At 44.7% G+C, this 17,531-nt stretch overlaps 1 protein-coding gene across 6 annotated transcripts in view; it reads left to right on the forward strand.

Annotated features, from left to right (window-relative positions):
* Positions 1 to 17,531, forward strand: part of ARHGAP17 (Rho GTPase activating protein 17) — a 98,443-nt gene that overhangs the window by 33,913 nt on the left and 46,999 nt on the right. For 5 of the 6 annotated variants that reach the window (XM_030799494.1, XM_003261651.4, XM_003261652.4 and 2 more), the window contains exons 2-6: positions 2,870 to 2,909; positions 4,558 to 4,662; positions 11,331 to 11,404; positions 13,138 to 13,249; positions 13,483 to 13,559. In XM_030799494.1, coding sequence (XP_030655354.1) covers positions 2,870 to 2,909; positions 4,558 to 4,662; positions 11,331 to 11,404; positions 13,138 to 13,249; positions 13,483 to 13,559 — 408 coding nt within the window. The remainder of the gene's footprint in view (positions 1 to 2,869; positions 2,910 to 4,557; positions 4,663 to 11,330; positions 11,405 to 13,137; positions 13,250 to 13,482; positions 13,560 to 17,531) is intronic. The other variant, XM_030799508.1, reaches the window with a different exon arrangement.

The following is a 17,531-nucleotide window of genomic DNA, read 5'->3' on the forward strand; positions in this document are numbered from 1 at the left end:
TTTACATTTTGGATACTCTGAGGTATGTTTTCTGTTGTGCATTTGTAGAGCTTGACATTGGACCGATTCTTTAAGTTAGGCACACTTCACCCCTGGCCATATCAATCAAGCATGCTACTTAAAAATGTAAGTAACATGCTATTTTTAAAAAACCTCAAAATTGTGTATTCATGTAGTTTAAAAAGTCAAATAATATAGTAAAAGACTTATCACAAAATATGGTGGGTTCACTCCCTACTCTCTGAGATTTCCCAACTCCAGAAGCAACTACTTTGAAATATTAACAGTTTATTGTGACATTTATTCATATTCATAATTTTAAGTAATATGTGTAAACTATCGTTTGGGTTATCAAATTAGTTATTGTCTGTTATCTTTCTGTTCTGATAAATGAGGGTTTAGGGCCCTTTCCATCTGCTTCTGCTCCCCCCATCCTTTCAATACAGTTATAATTTTTCATTATATTACTATTTGATATTTATATTATGTCCAATCAATTATTTGCAGCTGAGCATACTAGTACTATGACTATCTTCCTGTTTCCAGTGGACTTTTTGTTTTCCTGAAGTTAATACTTGCCTCGTTTTTATGTTTGCTTTATTTTTTTTGTGGCTGTTGCAGCACTGTGCTCATAACTGTTTAACAACTGTCAAGCTCCTGTTTGAATTGTTTGCGGTTGTTTATGTTTTTGATTTCAAGTACCAGTGTGAGGTTACTGAGCAAGGAGTTGGAAAAAGATGCACATGGTTGGTTGGTCTGAGCTGGCTGTAGCATACCCCTGAGCTATTACTAACTTTCCCACATCTGCTTATCGCCCACATTGGGATTGTAGAGCAAGTTCTTCTCTTCTTCTGTTATTTTTTAAAAAATAATTTGCTCTGAAAAAGGACATATTTGTTCTGATTCTCAGGTTGAATCTCTTTTTTTGAACTTGTGAAAATTTTAATAGGCCTTGAGACTTTTCTGTGTATACTCATACTTACAGAAGGAAGTCATTTTAGAGTTGAGGTGGATTCTGTCAGAGGTATACAGGGCCCTGTCCAGATTTGGGGGTTTTGGCTAGGGAAAAAAGGCAAAAGTTACCCATTCCCTGGTGGCATTTTGCTAAAGGAGGGATGAGGCATTGGCGAGAGGAATGGGGGCGTCTAATGGTGAAGCTATGACGATCTCATGCCAGGTGTGTTCTTGCTAGGCTGACTGTCAGGTTTCTTTTTGAGTCTGGTTCTTTGACCTCATGGTCAGCTGGGGCCCTGCTTCCCTTCCCTAACTGGTATGACTACCCGTGTTTGGCTCTTCAGCAATGCCTGGCACCGTGCATGCCAAGCAAGGTCTAGGGTGGCATATATTGGCCTGCTGCTGGTGGAACCTTTTCATAGAGTTGAAAATTGGCTGCCTCTGGAAGCTGGGGCCTTGGCTTTGTCTCTAGGCCCTGATCCTCTGGCCCTGGGAGGTATTTGAGTCAGGTCAGCATTCCAGTTTCCTGCAGAAACTGGTGAGTGAGCCACCCTGTAGGCATCTCCAGGTTGACTGGGACAGTGCCATGATGACAAGTGTTAGAATCCCCCATGGCAATGCCCCGTTCTGGCTAACGTGCCATTGCCCTAAGTGTAGACTGGAGGAGCAGTGCGCTTCTTTCTCTTGCCCACAATTGGCACTGCTCTGAGCTTAGCAGCATTTCGAGGTCATTCTAGGGGTCTCATTTACTTTCTGGCCCAAGAGCTTTTCCTGCTCTTGCCTTGGTTCCTGGCCAAGATCATACAATCCCCGTTCTGAATTTCCGGTTCATTGACAGCCTTCCCCTGACTCCCTTCACTGTTCAGAGCTGAAACATACTTTTTCTTTCTCTTTTAAAAATTTCCTTCACGCCAGGTGCAGTGGCTCACACATGTAATCCCAGCACTTTGGGAGGCCAAGGTGAGCGGATTACTTGAGGTCAGGAGTTCGGGACCAGCCTGGCCAACATGGCAAAACCTGTCTCTTCTAAAAATACAAAAATGAGCTGGGCGAAGTGGCACGCACCTATAATTCCAGCTACTCGGGAGGCTGAGGCACGAGAATCACTGGAATCCGGGATGTGGAGGTTGCAGTGAGCCGAGATCACACCACTGCAGTCCAGTCTGGGCAACAGAGTGAGACTGTGTCTCAAATAATAATAATAATAAAAATAAAATAAAAATAAAAATTATTGTGGTCTGACAATTGAGACTCCGCCAGCTCGGAATGTCCCCTTCTGATTGCTGGCCACGATGTTGGTTTAATGGAAGGGTCGATGAAATTAGTAGTAGTTCAAAGCATAACAGAGAAAGTTGTGGAAACAGTTTCTTTTAAAAGTAAGGATGGAGAGGAAATTTGAAGGAGGAACTAATTGTTATTGTGTGTGATGGTCTAGGCTTGTATCTTTGCATAACGTTTCTGGTTGTGAACTGAAGTTTAAGCTTCTGTAGCACAGTGTTTTCTCAAAGCCTTGTCTCGAGACCTCCTGCAATGGAATTCTGAGCAAGGAGTGGCTGTTAAAAATGCAGGGTCTATTGAATTAGAATAGAATCTCCAGAGGGACCTGGGAAATGGCATTTTATATCAGCGCCTACTGCCCTTGGTGATTCTGTGCCTGCTCAAGTTTGAGAACCACTACTCAGGATCATTTGTTCTTGTTTTGGGCTGCTATTCCCCACAAAGTTTTCCTTAGTTATTTTTCTTTGGTTTTGCTTAAATTGCTCTCTGATGTAAAAATTGGTAAACTGCCCCTGCCAACCCTTCTAAATTCATTTCTGCCTGTTTTGCTTTCAACTCCAGGCTAATGATTATTAAATTTTAGGAGTTGCCTTTCATTTTTGGATTTCTAACTATGAACTTTTAATTTTTCCCACAGAGCTGAGAAAACAGAAGTCCTCAGTGAAGATCTATTACAGGTAACAAAATATAGTCTCCTTTAAATGATCTGTTTAAAGGATGGAAAAAAATTCCTATGTGAGAATTGAGGCCTGTGGGCTTTTTATTTTTTAACCAGAAACAGAATAAAATTAATTAGTGTGATTTTGAGCAGGAAAGAAAATCAGTTTTGTTGCATGATGATGAAAAGGGGATCTGAAACCCAGCTACCTGGGTTCGAATCTCAGGTCTGCACCTGGTTAGCTTTGTGGCCTCAGGGATTTACTGAACTTCCCTGTGCCTCAGTTTCCATTTATCTAAACTGAGGGAAAGGCCTTATCCACCTCACAGGTTGTTAGGAGGGTTTAATGAGTTAAGCAGGAACAGCACTGGGAACGGAGCCTGGCACGTGGTAAGTGCTAGATATTTGTGATCTATTGTTATTATTACCGCCACTGCAAGCCACAGAGACTGTCTGTTTCTGACGTGAAACATCCCTTGATTTGCCCTGTGTTCTTCTGCCTCTTTTTTTCAGTCTCTGTTTGAGCAGTTGTGCGGCATTTCCCCAGGGGGCTGTGCCTCCCACGGGGGCAGAGCCAGCATTTCTTTGCTGTTGATTCTTGAATACCTTGCACAGGGACTCAATAGACATGGGTCCTCTCAACGAATAGTAAATGAGCACCTTCTGTTTCTGTGAAAGATAACGTCCCAGACACTGGGAGAAATCAGTGAACAAAACAGATCAAGGCTTCTGCCCTTGTGGAGTTTACATTCTAGTGGAAATTGGAATCAAAATTAAATTATGGAATTTGTTTGTTCGTTTTTTGCTTTTCTCTGGTGGCAAATGAATGTGCATTAGTTTTCTAATGTTTGAAAATCTGGTCATTGCAAGATTTGGGGAAGGTAATGTGGAATCTGCTCCTAAATCTCCCCTTGCCTGCCAGCCCTGAGTCCTGGGGCTATGGGCTTGGATCTGAAGAAACGCTGCTCTTTTGAGAAAGAGGCACAAACCATCTCGATGCGTAAAATGGTTTGGGGTCAAATGTATTCTGTTTTGAATTTGTTGATTTATCTTTAAAATAGAAAGCATCCCAAGGGGCCTGCTCTCATTCTTCATGAGTCATCAGAATACACATTTTTGGCATTCCTTTCTGTAAAAAGCAGCTCTCTTTGCCATAAACAGCCATATTCTAGCAATAGTATTTTGGGAAGTTGCTTATGATGTGTGGGTCCCCTAAGTCAGTGTTTCTTATTGCTGACTGTCCATTCTGCTTTAGAGGTTTATTTAAAACACACACACACACCCCAAACCCAATAAGGAATAATTTTGAAAACACAGATCTTGCAGTTAAATTGTGGAACATTTATTTTGCAGCTTCTGTCTGATGTACATTGTGTGGAAGGCTCTGTTGACATGAACTGGAGAGAGCTCTTTGGCATCTCTGGTTTTTTCCACTTGGCAGTGGGTCTGGGCCTGGATCATTCATTCTCATTTCTGCCTGGTCCGACCTGGTGCTTTTCTGGTGCTGTAGTGTGTAAACTGACTGGCGCCACTCAATGTGATAGCAAGGTGTAGCCAAGATCATCCCTTTTCCCTGCACGTAGATTCAGCCGTGCTTTTCCTACCAGCATGCAGACACCACAAAAGAAAGAGGATGAATTTGTTCTCTTTTGTCTCTGCCTTGTCAGATTGAGAGACGCCTGGACACGGTGCGGTCAATATGCCACCATTCCCATAAGCGCTTGGTGGCATGTTTCCAGGGCCAGCATGGCACCGATGCTGAGAGGAGACATGTGAGTATCAGATGTGACTCAGACCCACAGTTCCTGCATCTCTCTGAGGCTTTTCAACACCTGGATTGGTTGGTTGTCCTAAGTGGCATCAGTGGATCAGCCTTTGGTGACTTCTGTCAGCAAGCACGCTCATGACAACTGCATGACCATAGCATTCTTTTGTGTTTAAGACATCGCTGGGCTGGAAGCCCTCCTTACACGGAATCTTCTCCAGGTGCTTTTAAAAGCTCCACGATCATGTGTCATTGATAAGAGAATGGCTGTGTCGGTTATGCATCTTTTGCTGGCAGAAAGTGGAAAGCCTGTCTTAAATTGACATTGAAGTAGAAGTAATGTATTGGTTTGCTAACTGAAAAGTCCGGAGGTTGGGATGGACTTGAGGTCAGGCTTCATCTAACATTTCAGTAATGTAATGAAAAACCCAGTTTCTTTCCTTCTCTCTCCTGTGCCCTCAGTGTCTGCTTTGTCCCTAGACAGGCATCCTCATGATGGCAAGTTGGCTATTGGCAGCTTCTATGGGCTGCTTGTTCCTTGAGTGTGGCCAGTGGGAGTAAATAGCCTCTCTCCCAGTAGTTCCCCTCCCCTCCTCTCCCGCCTCTTTTTCTTTTTTCTTTTCTTTTTGCTTCCCTTCCCTTCCCCTTTCCCCTTTCCTTTCCCTTCTCTTCTCTTTCTTTTCTTTTCTTTCCTGTCAGGGTCTCACTCCATGACCCAGGCTGTAGTGCAGTAGTACAGTCACAGCTCACTGCAGCCTCAAACTCCTGGGCTCAAGAGATCCTCCCGCTTCAGTCTCCCAAGCAGCTGAGACCACAGTACACACCACCATGCCTGGCTAATTTTTAAAATTTTTTCGTAGAGATGGGGATCTTGCTTTGTTACCCAGGCTGATGTAGAACTCCTGGCCTCAAGCAGTCCTCCCACCTGGGCCTTCCAAAGCACTGGAATTACAGGCATGAGCCACCATACCTGGCCCCAGTAGTTTTTCTTGATGGAGTGAGAAAGCTGCTTTTTCCAAGCTCTTGGCAGATTTGAAAGCACGTTCCATTGCATTGATTTGTTGTTAACATTCCCCATTTTTGACTATTTCTGTTCCACCGTAGTTACCATGGATTGGGGGTGAGGTGGGGTGAGGAGATGGGATGTGCCGATTGGTTTAAGGTAGTTGGGCCCAGGCCTAGAGCATGGGCTATGGTCCTACCTCCAGCGCATAGACTTTATCAAGGCCAGGATAGATCCCTGAGAAAAATCAGGATACTAGTATAGAGAGGAAGAGGGATGGACTCTAGGAGAGCCATCCGGTGTCTGTTCCAAGGTCCACTTGTTCAGAGCGTTCAGTTCCTAGGTAGAGCCAGTGGAGCACAGCAGCCTTTGTTCATGAGGGAATTCCATCCTTGCTTTTACAAGTTCCCAGCTTATGAGCATGCAGTAAACCTTAGAGCCCATGCAACATTGAAGTGACAGTTTCGGTGACACACAGGGAAGCTATGATTTGCTGTATTGTCACCAGGTGTCTCAAAAGTGAGAACTATTAATAGTATGCAGATGATCTGTGTTACTCTTTTATGTTTCCTACAGACTTTTATGGGGCACCCTGGCAGCAGGGTTTTTCCACTCTTGCACAACGGTGACGATTCTGCAATCATGTCTGTCATAGGGATGGAAGTTTGCATACACCTATGCTTCCACACTTGCTGCAAAGCTCTGTCCCTCGGAACCAGACCCAGCCTACTGGTTCTGCTTCCTGGAGCTCCTTGTCCTTCTGTTGCCTTCTTCTGCTCTGCTTACCCTTTTCACATTGTTTCCTTAAGTTCTCTGCTTCTCTTATTCTCCAAGTCATATTCTCTGGGCCACCTCCTCTGTTCTTATGGCTTCTAACTGATGTGTTTATGCCAGTGACTTCTAAGCCATTTTCAACCAAGCAAAAAACTTCCTCTCTTAGATGTCTATTCTAGCATGCATGATCAGTTCTTCCTTCTGTGTTGACTCTCTGAATTCCATCCACCCTTTTATGCAGGCTGGAAACTGGGGGGATTTCTTATATTCCCTGTTATTTTTTATTTTTTTATTTTTATTTTTTTCAAGACAGGGTCTCACTCTGTCGTCCATGCTGGAGTGTAGTGGCATGATCCCGGCCCATTGCAACATTAACCTCCTGGGCTCAAGCCATCCTCCCACCTCAACCTTTGAGTAGCTGGGACTACAGGCTTGCGCCACCAAGCCTGGCTAGTTGTTTTTTTTTGTTTGTTTTGTTTTTTTTTTTTTCACTGTAGAGATGAGGTATCATCTGTTGCCCAGGCTGATCTTGAACTCCTGGGCTCAAGCAATTATCCCGCCTTGGGATTACAGGCATGAGCTACTGTGCTGGGCCTCCCTTTTATTTTATCCTCCAAACCCCATGACTGCCTGATTTAGCAAGTCCTTTGATTTCTCTCTGTGAATTTTTTAAATTGCTCATCTCCATTGCATCTCTACCACCTTGGCCTTAATGCAAGACCTGACTCCCTCTCACCTGGACTATTGTAGTCACCTCTTGAGCTACATTTCCTGTCTGTAATTTCCTTTCCAGTCTGTCTTCAAGATCACCAGAGTCAATTTCCTGAAATACAAATCAACCCTATCATCCTCCTGCCTAAAAGAAAAATCTTGGCTTAGTGGTTCTTAACAGGGACCAGAATTATACCCCTGGGGGCATATGGAAATATGTAGAGACAGTTCGGTCATCATAGGGACTGGCAGACACCACTGGCATTTGGAGGGTGAACCGTGATGCTAAGCGTTTTTTGTTTGTTTTTTGAGATGGAATCTTGCTCTATCGCCCAGGCTGGAGTGCAGTGGTCAATCCTGGCTCACTGCAACCTCCACCACCCGGTTCAAACGATTTTCCTGCCTCAGCCTCCCGAGTAGCTGGGACTACGGGTGCATGCCACCAAGCCCGGCTAATTTTTGTATTTTTAGTAGAGACAGGATTTCACCATGTTGACCAGGCTGGTTTCCAACTCCTGACCTTAAGTGGTCCTCCCTCCTCGGCCTTCTGAAGTGCTGGGGTTATAGGCGTGAGCCACCGTGCCTGGCCAAGATGCTAAATGTTTTGTAGTGCCTGGTGAAATAGTTCCACACAGGAAGTATCTTAATGTTAGAAGTGCCTCTTCTGAGGGACACTGGCTGCTTCCCATTGCCTGGGAGAAAGTCCACACTCTTTAGATGACTTAAGCCCTTTCTCAGCTGATTCCATTTCTCCTTATCAGCTTCATTGTCTCCTGCTGCTTCCCATTCACACTCTGTGCCAGCCACATAACACTCACCAGTCCCCAAATATGTCACTGTCCCTCACAGTTCTATCTGGTTCCTGTTGTCTTCCTTGAGACACAGTCTAAGACATATATTCAATAGAAACAAATATTTATCAAACACCTACTGTGTACAAGTGCTGGAGATATAAAATGAATGAAATGTAAGTTTTCATGGTCTTGTGGGGGAGATACATACAAATGGATCATTATAAAACAAGATGCTCAATAAAACATGCACAGGGTTTTATGGGGGGCCCAGAATGGGTACCAGAGGAAGAGGGAGGTAGTTAGGTGAGGCTTCCTGGAGGAGGTGGTGTCTGCCCTATAAAGGAGGGAAATTAGTGGCAGTTGGTGGGAATATTCCAGGCAGCTGGGGCAAAAGTGCTTGGCCCTCATTTCTGAAACCTAGTGCTTTAGCTTTCCTTTTCCAACGCTAAACAAAAGTGCCAAAGACAGGGCTTTGAGGATACCTACACTTTGCACTTGAGAAGAGGAGTTACGACAACAATGGTGAGAGAAGACTAATATGGAGAAAATTGCAGCAGTCTCCAGGGCTCTAGAAAACACAGGAGGAACCTCCCAAAGGCCTCATAACGTGCTCCCTGCATGGGAAGAGGCAAGAATGGAAGAGGAGAGAGACATGGGGCAGGTGACCTTCGCAGCCCAGCCACCATTGACATGACAGAACTGTCCTGGGTCAGATAAGATAGATTATTAGATTAGATAATTTCTTTTTGTGCGATTGGCATGCATTTTACAAATTAAGTCTTTAGAGCATGTAAAATTAATCCCCGGCCAGGCATGGTGCTGCACTCCTGTAATCCCAGCACTTTGGGAGGCCAAGGTGGGTGGATTGCTTGAGCTCAGGAGTCAATACCAGCCTATGCAACATGGCAAAACCCCGGAAGTGGGTTGCAGTGAGCTGAGATCGCATCACTGCCCTCCAGCCTGGGCAACAGAGCCAGACCCTGTCTTAAAAAAAAAAAAAAAAATTATCCCTGATGATAGAAAGCTGTTCACCTCTAGGAAGCACAAAGCCCTCCCTGTGGAGTTCAGTGTTGATAGTTGATTAATGAGCCCATATGTTAAGCAGAGTTTCCTTATTTATGTACATAGGAAACAAGATTGTTGTGGCTTTGGGGTCAGGTTAGGGAAACCACAAAACTATTTACAGCTGCCATCTTGAGTGATGCTTGTCAAAATAGACTTCGCTATTATTTTTTTTCCATAGACTCCTAGAGTTCCAGAGTTGCGCAGTATATTTGTCTTGATTATTGCATTGATCTTTAATAGGTATTTAACCTCCTCTAGAAAGGCAGCGTAACCAAAAGGTAGGAATTATCCCCTATTATTCTCATGTCTTCCTTGTCCAGAAATGGGGCAGCTGGGAATAGTCTCCTTGTAGCACAGATGGAGCCCATTACTTATTTTTTTGAAAATAATTTTGTGGGAAGCCGAGGTGGGAGGATTGCTTGAGGCCAGGAGTTTGAGACCAGCCTGGGCAACATAGTGAGACCTTGTCTCTACAAAAAATTTAAAAATCAGTAATTTGGGGAAAGGGGAAATGGGTAAATGCCTCTGTTTATTTTTAGATTTCAGTTTACTGTTTTGAATAGGTTCTACATTTACATGGTCAAAATTCAGAATATACAAAAGAACTTACAGTGAAGTGCCTCCTAGCCCATTTCCCCAGGCACCCGGTTCCCTCCTCCAGAGCCACTGCTCTTAGTAGTTTGTCGTATAGCCTTGGAGAGATATTCTGTCCAGTACAAGCCAGTACATATGTGATTGTATCAGATGGAGCCCTTTGGAGGCAGAAGAGGCAAGTGACATGTCAGGGGTGGACCCTGTGTTTTTAACATGAATGCCCTTTCTACTGGGCAGGTGAAATTACATGGGATGCTGCAGAATTGAAAGCGTTTTTTGTTAGCAGATTATGACATTATAACCAGCCCACTTGTAATTGTCAGGCCTCTCCTGAGATAAGCCATTGGCCCGTAGGGAAGACACTGAACAGAGGCCCGGGCCATCAGCTCTCAGGTCTGACTTTCCTGCCTCTCCCTGGGATGCCTGGCCAGGCCACTTAACCTCCTTCAGCTTTGGGTTCCTTGACTGTACGATTATAACATTAGATCAGGTGATTCTGTGGTCATTGCCAGCTGAAAAACAAATCTCTGATAGGAAAATGAGTGGCTTTGTATTTAAAAATATTACAAAAACTGTTTGGCTCTTTAGCTAGAAGTTTTTAGGTATTTAAATAAAGCTACATTTTAGAATGATGGCCAAATTAAGAGCCAGTTTAGACTGGGTGCAGTGGCTCATGCCTGCAATCCCAGAACTTTTGGAGGCTGAGGAGGGCAGATCACTTGAGGTCAAGAGTTTGAGACCAGCCTGGCCAACATGGCAAAACCCCGTTTCTACTAAAAGTACAAAAATTAGCTGGGTGTAGTGGTGCATGCCTGTAATCACGGCACGGGAGGCTGAGGCATGAGAATCTCTTGAACCTGGGAGGCGGAGGTTGCAGTGAGCCAGATTGCCCCACTACACTCTAGCCTAGGTGACAGAGCAAGACTCCGCCTCAAAAAAAAAAAAAAAAAAAAAAACCAGTTTAAGAATGGTTTGAATGAGCATTCATGTTTCTTAGGACCATCAAAAGCTTTTGAAATTGAGCACTTCATTGCATTTACCTGTCAGGATAACCATTTAGAGAGCAAGGTCTATGTCTCTGTCACGTCCCCAGTGCCTTGAACATAGTGTGCTTTGATTCATTAATAATAATAATATGAACAGGCTGGGCGTGATGGTTCATGCCTGTAATCCCAACACTTTGGGAGGCTGAGGCACGCAGATTGCTTGAGCTCAGGAGTTCCAGATCAACCTGGTCAACATACCCCATCTCTACCAAAAATACAAAAATTAGCCAGGCATGGTGACGCAGGCCTGTAATCCCACCTACTTTGGTGGCTAAGGCAGGAGAGTTGCTTGAACCTGGACGGTGGAGACTGCAGAGTCAAGATCATGCCACTGCATTGCAGCCTGGGTGGCAGACTGAGACCCTGTCTCAAAAAAAACAAACAAACAAAATAATAAGCAGAACAACAACAACAGTAATAATAATAATAGCAGCTAACATTTACTGAATACTTACAATGTGTTAGGTACTTGATATATTTTCTTTAGTCAACAGATAGCCCCAAACTGAAACAGAGATCATCATGCAACTAATATCTGTGAGACCAGAACCTGAACCCAGACAGGCTGTCTCCTACCTGTGTAATTTGCCTGGAGGGAGAAATTAATGAATGATGATCTGAAAAAGATCATTGAGAATGGGTATCAAATAATAATGAGAAAAAACACACACTGTCTTCTATCTTCCAGAAAAAACTGCCTCTGACAGCTCTCGCTCAAAATATGCAAGAAGCATCGACTCAGCTAGAAGACTCTCTCCTGGGGTAAGAGTTGCTGCCTTCAGAGTGCCAAGTACCATGTAGGTTGGTGGAAGTGGCTGGGCGGGGTGGTGTATGTAGGACCTGTGAGAGGAACTGTGAGCGTTGATGGCATGGCTCATCTGCTAGGAGACCGGCTCAGACTCCTTGGGAGAAAGTGGGGTCAAGGCCACCAGGTTGCTGGAAAATCTTTCTTTTAGAAGGTGTCAGGCTGGAGCTGGATGGCAGAAAGGGCCATAAACAAAAAAGCAACTGATAGGGTCAATGCCTATTCCCCTAATCTTGGACAGAAAGAACGTGGTCCCTTCTGTGTTCTAGGTGTTGGCTCAGATTTAGAAACTCTGACCAGACCCTTTCAGTTCTTAGAGTCACATCCTTTACAGGCGGTCACCAAAACATCCATGGTAGTTATTAAAAAGAGTATATTTTCTGAATTACTTGGATCTTTTTTTTTTATAATTGGCATGTTTAAATAATTTATATAAGTAAGAACAAAGCAGTTTTTATTGTAGGAGGGAAGGTATACCCTTCTGTCTGCTCCTGCAGCGAGGCTGGTGTTCTCTAGCCCTGTCTGCTCTTTCTGGCTGTGACATGGGCCTTGCTTCCCCGCAGGACGAGGCCTTCAGACGTTTCAGTCCATTTCTCAGTGTCTACAGTTCTCTCGCTGTCCTTTGGAGAACAGTTTCCTCCCATTCGTCACCATTCCTTTCTCCTGTCTGCTTCCCTGTTTGGGGGCCCTGGGAGGAGGGTAGCCTGTGCCCACCTGCCGGCATCCTCCTTCCCTTCCAGCCTGGAAGTTTTTCCTGTTTGTGCTCCCACATTCTATGGCCATCCTCATCACACCAGAGTGATACTGTGTGCTAGCATGGTTATAAGTGTTTTCCAAGTAATAGCTCATTTAATCCTTAAAACAACCTAGGAGATAGGTCATATCAGCACTTAGAACCATGTTAACACACAACATCACTCCCATTTTACAGACGAGGATACTGACAGAGAGGGCAGGGAAATTGCCTGAGACCGCACAGTGGGAGAAGAGCAAAGCCTGTATTCAGACTTGGGCAGCTTGGCACCAGAGAGGATGTTCCTGACTACGACACCATGGCCACCTCACACCAGGCAACATGCATTTCTGGTGTCAGAAGAACCCCATAGAGAGCTTGCAGGGGTGGAGGGGAAGGAAAGGAGAGAGGGAGGAGGGAGGGATAGAGACTGTGGAGTTACATCACTGCACGTGTACTTTGTATGATATCAGCTGCATGTTCGCAAGCAAACTAAAAGGAAACATGATATTTATGTAACAGGGCCCTTAAGTGTTAGCCAGCTAGCTCATCTGCATAGCAGAAAGGGAGCCTGGCCGAGGCTGGACTCGCAGACATAAGGATAACATGGAATGAACTTAATGTCTAATTTAAAAGATTTTCAGAGTATTTTGTGAACACTTGGCTTTCACCTGACTTGAGAATCTAATTCTTGAGTAATTTGTTATCTCACTGTTCACACATCCGTCTGCCACCCACACACACAAAGTACATCCCTGAGACAGTCATTTTTATTTTAAAGCACAAATCTGTGGACTTATGTTTTAGGCAGCACCCTACATTTATAATATTTTCAAGGCTCATTAGGTAGCACCCTAATGCGTTCCTGTTGTATGGCAAGCAGCACTGATCCACACGATAATCCAGTGCCTGATTTAATGAGCACGTGCTCGTTGTTGGGGGGTCTTGTTTTTAAAGGAAGATGCTGGAGACGTGTGGAGATGCTGAGAATCAGCTGGCTCTCGAGCTCTCCCAGCACGAAGTCTTTGTTGAGAAGGAGATCGTGGACCCTCTGTATGGCATAGCCGAGGTGGGTGCTTCACCGTGCAGCACGGAAGAGCCGAGAGTGGTGTGGGCTAGACAGTGAGTGTTAAAATTTTAACAGTAGTTGCTGACTTTAACATACACTTCTTTTTGGAAATAAGGGGAGTCAATTCAAGGTACAAAACCCTTTGCCTTAGAGAAAAAACGTTTGTAAATACTTTAAAATGGTTAACCTAAAAGCCCTGAAGTGCATCCCATTTGGTATGTTCTTATTTTTAGGTGGAGATTCCCAACATCCAGAAACAGAGGAAGCAGCTTGCAAGATTGGTGTTAGACTGGGATTCAGTCAGAGCCAGGTAACAGACAGCTTGAGCCAGCCATGCAGCATTGTGTCCCATTCCCACCACGGGGGAGAGGAAGACCACTGACAGTGGACGCAATGGAAGTGCTCACCAATTCGTGCATTTGACCCCCAGACTGGGTGCCAGCCTGCCAGCACCTCCTATAGGCCTTGTTCTCCCAAGCGTGGCAATGGAGATGTTGTTAGAACATCCTGTTTTTAGTGAGCCAGCAGTAAAAGGAAATAATCTAAGGAAAATGAAGTGAGTATATTTAACAGAAGAGGGGATGGTGGCAGTTCTGAGAGCACAACTCAGAGTGGAGGAATAAACACATCTGTGGCCCTAACAGCTCATGAGGGTCCTGCTGTGTCACAAACCCTGTGTACTTGTAATACCTTCAGTACCAAGGAAGGAGGCACTCACATGGCAGGAACTCATGTAAACCTATGTAGCCAAATCAGCACTGCTGATGTGGGGACTGATGTCAGGGGAGAAGTCTGTCAGGATTCAGGGCAGGACTGCTGCCTCTGCTCTGTCCTCAATGGAGTTTTTTGGTTTTTTTTTCTTTTCTTTTCTTTTTTTTTTTTTTTTTTGAGTCAAGGTCTTGCTCTGCTACACCAGGCTGGTGCGGTCATAGCTTACTGCAGTCTCAGACTCCCAGGCTCAAGTGATCCTCCTGCCTCGGCATCCCAGGTAGCTGGGACTACAGGCACATGCCACAGCGTGGAGATGGTGTCTGGCTGTGTTGCCCAGGCTGGTCTTGAACTTCTGGCCTCAAGTGATCCTCCTACTTTGGCCTCACAAAGCACTGGGATTACAGCCATGAGGCGTGGTACCTGGCCCTCAGTGGAGTTTCTATCAGTGACTTATATGGCTTCCTTCTCAGGCATGTGACAGTTGGGAATAGGGAAACAGGCACCACCAGCCTCAGTCCTGTTTCCTGCTTTATCACAAGGGTTGACAAACCTCTTCTGTAAAGGGCTGGATGGTAAATCTTTCTGGTACTGCAACCCAGTTGCTCACTGTTGTAACTGCTTAACTCTGCTATTGTAGCATAAAGGCAGCTATAGGCAATGCATACATGAATGAGCATGGCTGTGTTCCAATAAAACTTTATTTGCAATGTGTACAAATCAGTTGTGAAGATGAGTCCTGATTTAAGAAATGTTGAGATGAGAAAAGGTATATTTAGGAATTCACACATGGTGAAGACTCTGCTAGTGCAATTATCAAGTAACTTACCTCTTGCCACATGCCAGGGATCGAGCTACTTTCATTTTATGTCAGCCCATTTGATTCTCCCAGCAATCCCTATTCATTTATTCATCTGTGTTTTCAACTGATATCAATTAGGTGCTCAGTGTGCACCAGACTTTGTGCTAGATTCTAAATGCATAGGCCTTTCCATGTGACTTGGAGGGAATAGGGTAGAAGTTAGTGTAACATTCCCTACTTTTGAGAGGAGACTTGTTTTACAGATAAGGGAGGGACCTGCATATATTATCTATATGACTTGCTTTGTGCCTTCAAGAGCATACATTGCAGTGTTAGGATTCTGACAGCAAAGTCCACAGTCTCCTGGTCATGTGTACATGTGATGTTCCCTGTCACCTGGGCTGGAGTGCAGCGGTGTGATCATAGCTCACTGCAACCTCAAACTCCTGGGCTCAAGGGATCCTCCTGCCTCAGCCTCTCGAGTAGCTGCACACCACCACACCCAGCTACTATATATATATATTTTTTAAGATGGAGTCTCTCTCTGTCAACCAGGCTGGAGTACAGTGGCACAATCTTGGCTCACTGCAACCAAGATGCTGGGTTCAAGTGATACTCCTGTCTCAGCCTCCTTAGTAGTTGGGATTACAGGCATGCGCCACCACACCTGGCTAATTTTTGTATTTTTAGTAGAGATGGGGTTTCACCATGTTGGCCAGGCTGGTCTCAAACTCCTAATCTCAGGTGATCTGCCTGCCTTGGCCTCCCAAAATGCTGGGATTACAGGCGTGAATCACTGCACCCAGCCCCAGCTTTTTATTTTTAGTAGAGACGAGGTCTCGGTATGTTGCCCAGGCTGGTCTCAAACTCCTGGCTGCAAGTAAATATCTCTTCTTGACCTCCCACAGTGTTGGGATTACAGGTGTGAGTCATCACATCTGGCCTGTACGTGTGATTGGAATCCTGTGTAGCTGGGAGTGCAGGCCACCCTGCGATACATCTTTGCTCAAGAGAAGGAAAAATATTCTAATGATTAATTAAACAAGGCAGCAAATGCTCCCTCACTAGAGTTGGTGGAGCAGTATTATAGATGTTTATCTGACAGGAGTTTTGCATCTTGAGTGCATGTATCCCATAGGTGATTTTAATACTGATTCTTGATCTTGCATTCATGGTCTTGTTCACTTAATCACAGGAGGTGTTGGAGAAGCTGAAACAATTGAATATTTCCACTTTTTCTCATTCCTCTTGCTTTTCCCTGGAGAAAAAAAATGGTAATACTTAAGTAGGAATCTATTATATGCCAGACATCATATGCGTGTGCACACGCACACGTATTTTTCTCGCCTTTCCTCCTTATGACAATTCCATAAGGCAGACAGTGTTTGTGATAGTTTTGTAGATGAGGCAACTGAGATGCATAGAGGCTAAGTCACTAACTAGGTCACATAACTAGTTAAGATAAAGCTGAGCTCCAAACTTGGACATGTCAGACTCTGAAATCTATGCTCCTTTCACAATATAGCATCTCCAGTTTAGCTTGGCGGACTTACTGAGCCTTTTGGTGGAGGAGTGTGTCACATCAGGAACACGAAGTGGGCAGAACATAGCATTTTGGGGCACTGCAGCAGTCTGGAAAGTTTAGCAAGTAGCTAACTGTTTTTTTTGTTTGTTTGTTTTTGTTTTTTTTTGAGATGGAGTCTCACTCTGTCCCCAGGCTGGAGTGTGGTGGTGCGATCTCGGTCTCGGCTCACTGCAAGCTCTGCCTCCCGGGTTCACGCCATTCTCCTGCCTCAGCCTCCTAAGTAGCTGGGACTACAGGCGCCCGCCACCACGCCCAACTAATGTTTTGTATTTTTAGTAGAGATGGGGTTTCACCGTGTTAGCCGAGATGGTCTCGATATCCTGACCTCATGATCCGCCCACCTCGGCTTCCCAAAGTGTTGGGATTACAGGCATGAGCCACTGCACCCGGCCAACATGGGCTTTGTTGCTGCATTTTATAACATCTATGTTTACATTTTAAGTGATAGAGCTTTCCACAACACCAGACATACCCATTTTCAAACAGAAGGTCAAAGCACATTTGAAAATCAAAACAAGTTTTGTTTTCTATGATTATTTCCCACTCATCTCCTATTATTACTGTAGTTTCTTTTTTTTTCTTTGTAGTGCTTTCGTAGCTATTGATTGATACCTACATTATTATTGTTATTGTTGTTTGTAGACATGGAGTCTTGCTGTGTTGTCCAGGCTGGTCTCAAACTGCTAGCTCAAGTGATCCTCCCACCTTAGCCTCCCAAAGAGTTGGGATTACAGGTGTGATCCACCGCACCTGGCCTCGTAGCTACACTATTGAAGTTCTGGCTTTTACTTGCTGAAAGTAATCCCAGGTCACAGATGGTAGTGTGGTAGTAGAAAGAGCCACAAGGAGTTCTTAAAAGCAGGAGCTGATTCCCAGTGGCACAGGGAACATTTCAGCTCAAAGCAAGAGAGCAAGGAGAGCACCTTGCTCTCCTCCAGTGGCAAGGATTCCATGACTGGCCACCACAAGAAAGGGGTTCCATGGATTTCTCTCCAGTAGTGGAGTTTGTGTGAGATAAGATGTGGTTGGTCATGCTCAAAGCAGACCACTACTCCCAGCACTGTGAGAGTCCTGTCATGGTGGGAAGCTAAAGTCTCCTTTTGCCTGCTTCCGTTCTTAGAGGATAAGCTCAAGAGAAGTTGGCATCGTGGGCAGTTATACCCCTTCCAGGTAGAATCAGTTTTGAG

The sequence above is a fragment of the Nomascus leucogenys genome, chromosome 2, assembly GCF_006542625.1.
Source record: "Nomascus leucogenys isolate Asia chromosome 2, Asia_NLE_v1, whole genome shotgun sequence".
NCBI classification, from domain to species: Eukaryota; Metazoa; Chordata; class Mammalia; order Primates; family Hylobatidae; genus Nomascus; species Nomascus leucogenys.